The sequence below is a fragment of the Pteropus vampyrus genome, unplaced genomic scaffold, assembly GCF_000151845.1.
Source record: "Pteropus vampyrus isolate Shadow unplaced genomic scaffold, Pvam_2.0 Scaffold158, whole genome shotgun sequence".
Classification (NCBI taxonomy): Eukaryota; Metazoa; Chordata; class Mammalia; order Chiroptera; family Pteropodidae; genus Pteropus; species Pteropus vampyrus.
The window spans coordinates 1364307-1368713 of record NW_011888939.1 but is presented as its reverse complement, the minus strand read 5'-3'; the positions used below and the strand labels follow the sequence as shown (position 1 = coordinate 1368713).

General features: G+C 57.2%; 1 protein-coding gene across 1 annotated transcript in view; it reads right to left on the bottom strand.

The window, feature by feature from the left end:
• Window positions 1-4407, bottom strand: part of RAPGEF1 (Rap guanine nucleotide exchange factor 1) — a 73750-nt gene that overhangs the window by 21423 nt on the left and 47920 nt on the right. The window contains exons 14-15 of the mRNA XM_023536557.1: window positions 1251-1523; window positions 157-361 (exon numbers count right to left, since the gene is read on the bottom strand). Coding sequence (XP_023392325.1) covers window positions 157-361; window positions 1251-1523 — 478 coding nt within the window. The remainder of the gene's footprint in view (window positions 1-156; window positions 362-1250; window positions 1524-4407) is intronic.

Sequence of the window (4407 nt, the reverse complement as noted above, 5' to 3'; positions counted from 1 at the left end):
GTCCTGGAGAGCCCCCGGCACACGGCCGGGCCATTGGCAGGCTGCTCCGTGGACTCTGAGACCCATCGGCCAGACTCGAGGGGCGCCGCTCGAACTGAAGCAAAAGCACAGGGGAGACTTTCACCAGAAGCCATGTCCTCACCCACAAGGCCGAACTGGCAAGGCTGCGGGGACCCGGTCTGCTAGTGACCGGGGGGCTCGGCCAGACGGAAGCCGGGCCGAGCCCTGGCGCCAGGCCGCATGCACCAGGCAGCCCGAGGTTACTTACTCCTCGGGGGTCAGCCAGCTCCTCGCTGCTCTGGCCAGAGGAGCACAGACTGACGTATTCGCCCTCACCAGCTTCCTCACTGGCGTTGTCACTCTGGGGGAGACAGGACGAGAGGAAAGGCACATGTGACAGGCCCTCGAGCCGGTCCTCACGGCTCAGAGAGGCAGCCTCCCGGGCTGGCCCTGCCAGGACGACCTTCTCAGAGAAGGAGAAGCCCGCCGGGCCTGCACTCGGTTCTTCCGGGGCGGCTCTGCCTTGGGGTCGGGGAACAATGAACAAGCTGCTCCAGCCACCTCTCGTTGTGTTAAAGGGGACCCACGTTTCCTGCTGGGTCTTCTCCACAGATGTCAAGGGCCATCAGACCGCCCCTCCCACTCTGCCGTGGTGGGGACTGTGGGGTCCCCAGTGGGGTGGGAGGCACTTGTGGAGGGAAGGAACCCACACATCAAGACGACCCACATGTGAGGCCTGGCCCCACCTGCCTGCTTTGCTCCGGCCTGTCCACTTGTCCCCTCCTACCTGTGGGGCAGCACTTCCCTGTGCCTGGACGCAGCTCTGCAGTCACCTTCACAGCACAGGAGAGCAGGCCCCTGGTCCCCAGACACGCAACTAAGCACACGACCGCCTTCGGTCTCTGTGCCTTTCTCTAAAAACCACCAACCAAACAGGAAACTAGCAGCATTTTCTACCTTCTGCGTATGGCGACTGACAATCTCTAAGTGGCCACTAATCCACCTGTGGAAACTCAGACCCCTGGTTCGCTGGGAACTCTGTACAGGCTTGATTTCTGTTCTGCAAACACATGGGCTACTGCTTCGCCCGGTGGCCTGCCACAGACCTCGACTGGCCATGCTGCCAACGGGCATACGCCAGCGACAGACCTGGCTGCGGGGGAAGGGAGGTGGCTCTTTCACGAACGGTGACACCGCTTTCTCCAAACGTGTGGCCCCACGTCGGGGGGGTGGGGGGGTTGAGTTCTCACCGAAGGCGTCGGGGGCGAGTCAGTGAAAGAGGTTTCAGAAGGAAGGCAGACAGTGTTCCCATGAGAGCTGCTCTCCCGAGAAGATGAAAGAGGCCCGTCTACGGTGCTGGGGGGCGGGCCGGCCACGGCGGGCACCGCCAAGTCAGAGCTCGGAGACTGGTGAGCAGGAGGGAAACGTGGAGAGGAAGAGGAGGTAGACGGGAGGAAAGGCTGAACGGAAGCTTGGCCGTGAGGCACGAAATCCTGGGAGTAGGACCTGAACACAGATTTATACTACAGAGTCGAAGAGGAAAACACACACAGAACGAGAAGATGGGGAGGAGAAAAGAGACAAAAGAAAGAGTCATTAGGTTAATGCAGCCGAGCTCTGACAGGCTGTTCACAGTGACCGGGACGAGGGCCGCCGGCCAGGCCAAACCCTCCCCAGGGCCTCCGGCCTGGGGTCCCCCACCCGGGCCTGAAGACTGACCGGTGCCATCCTCAGTGTCTAAACAGCCCCGAAGGAGAGCCAGCCTCACGCACTGTGTGGGTGGCCACGTCCTCTGCTTTGTCACACAGCCCAGTCTACGCTTTCTGTCCTTTCAGGAACCTTCTGGCTCAGTCCAACATGTATAGTCAGATACCTGCTCGTATTTACTCATTCTAAAAAATTTTAGATAAACCTCTTTGGATTTATCCCTTGAAAGTCAAACATCACAGCCTTTTAAATATCGTACCCCACCTCAAATCCTTTGGAAGGGAAGGGCATAAGCCTTAAAAATGGATGGAAGAACTATGCTACCCAAATGCTAAAAATTCCTATGAATTCGTTTCCTTTTCTACCCAATCTTTTGTTTTTTCTTTCTTTCTTTCTTTTTTTTTTTTAAATAAATGAAGTGACCTTGCAATGCCTCTGATGCTACCCTTAGGGCCCCCAAAGCTATGCTCCCAAAGTCTCATCCAGAGAGAGAAGCCTGAGGTCAGGCTGGGAAGAGACAGTGAGCGCCTGCAGCTCCTGGTCAGCACCCCGCAGGCCTGGGCCCTGCTGAGGGGGGAGTGACAGAGTTGCTCCTAGATGACCGATCGCCAGGCAAAGACAACTACGTCACCATATCCCGCAAAGGCACACTGCTGCCACAGGGAAACGGGAGAGGGGCGTGTGGGGCTGTGGCCGAAGTCCTTGCCAGGCTCACTGCCCACGACTGGCGCGGGAACTCGACAAAACTCCAAGGCAACACCAAGGTCCCTGTCATTCACGCAAACGGTCTCTGCATTCTGGCAGAGGAGTTTTGGAACCCATGGACCAGGGAAAGGGGGAATAAACAAAATTTTAAACTGAAAGGAGGTCAAAGCCGCTCATATCCTTAGGCGGTTTCACAAAGCTGTACTTGAACCTGGACGGAGCTGTGGCAACTGCAGGGACGGGCAGGTCCCCTTCCCTCAGCCGGCCAGGTGCCAGCCGGGCTCCTTCTCCCCCTCTGGGGACGCCAAGGCCCTCTTGCCTTGTGAGCGCCAGTCGCTGTCGGGTTGCATCAGACTCAGGACACCTGCCCTCGGTACCCTCTCATTCTTACACATTTCAATCCCTTGTCTAACTCACAAACTCAGGGCCAACCCTCGTGCAGTCAAATGAATCGGTGAAAGTGCCACACATGCTGTGACCCACTGACACTGAAGGCTTCGCTTCCTGCTGGGAGTGAAGTTCTGTCGCGTGCCTCCATCCTGGGGGAGCGGGCTGCGGGCTCAGCACCCCAGCTCAGCTGCTCTTACGCGACCATGTGCCACCAGCAGCACCCTCGAGAGGGTCCAAGGAGATGCTGGCCCTTCCGCCACGTGAGGGTACAATGGTGAGTCGGAGGTCTGGAAGAGGGCCCTCACCTGGCCATGCTGGCACCCCGATTGTGGACTTTCAGCCTCCAGTACCGTGAGAAATAAATTTCTCTTCTTTATCAGCCACCCAGTCTATGGTATTTTGTTACAGCAGCCAGAACAGACTAAGACAAAGGCCAAGCCTTTCTAGAGTCCCAACCCTCTCCTAATTGACACCGCACCCTGTTAACACACTTAGCACTTAAGCAGGCCCTGCAATAACTGAGCCCCAACTTACACGTACACAGACGGTTACGTGCAATCACGAGATGTATTATGTTTGACAGTATCTTCCTAACTGACCACAGGGCGTGTTCAACAGGTTCTGATTTGACCAGTTCAGGGTGGCAGACTCCTGCACCGCGGGGGCCTTTCCGGGAGCTGGGACAAGGGCAATCGCTAAGAGGCACATTCTCAAGTCACGCAGACCTGGGCTCTTTCCACTCGTGACCCCGGGCAAGTGACTGAAGTTCTCAGGCCTCAGTTTCCTTCCCTTTAAAAGGGGGATAAAAACAACCGCATTTCTGTCACAGGCTCTCTGTGGGGTTTAATGAGACGATGCCCCGAGAGTCCCGGGCACAGCACTGGCGTGTGACAAGCCCTCCACCAGCGTCGGCATCCTCCCTCGCCCTCCCAAACACCAGTCTGGAAACTACTCTGCATGCCAGAGCTGAGGGGTCCAAGGTATACTCAAGAATGAAGGAACACTTAGGAGCTGTAATAGTCTTATTAAGGTGCCTAGGCTTCTGCCTCACAGCAGCTTCTCGATTTTGAGTGTGGAAGGGTCACCCTCTGCTCCTGTGCAGGTCCACAGTGGGAGGCTCAGGAAGGAGGCTCAGGGCCGCCGCCAGGGGTGTGCACTGCAGAGGACAGGCGTAGCCAGCCACCAAGGAGAAAGGAAGGAGGTTCAGCATCTCCTGGACAAGGCATCCTGGCCACCCCGCCCTGCCCCTCCCTTTCCCCCTCAGGAGCTCCAAGCCTGTGAGCAGCCCTGGTATTCAAGCTATGCAGTCGTGCTGGGACAAGAGCCAAGCTTGAAAAGTACCTCCAAGGGGGTGGGGAGGTGCAAGGGACGGCAGAAACCCAGTCCCTCTCCAGGCTCTGTGGATGTGAGGGCCACACCGGGCTCACTATCGTGCCATTCTCAACGAGTCTGGTCTCTACTGCTTCCCAGACAACATTTCCAGGCCCTTCGAGATCATGTTTATTCATACAAGCCGGGAAAAAGGCAGAACTGGCCACTGGACAGAAACACTTCAGTGCAGCCCGGAGTTTATTTTAAGAGCTGGCTGGTGCCCGGCTCTGCCTC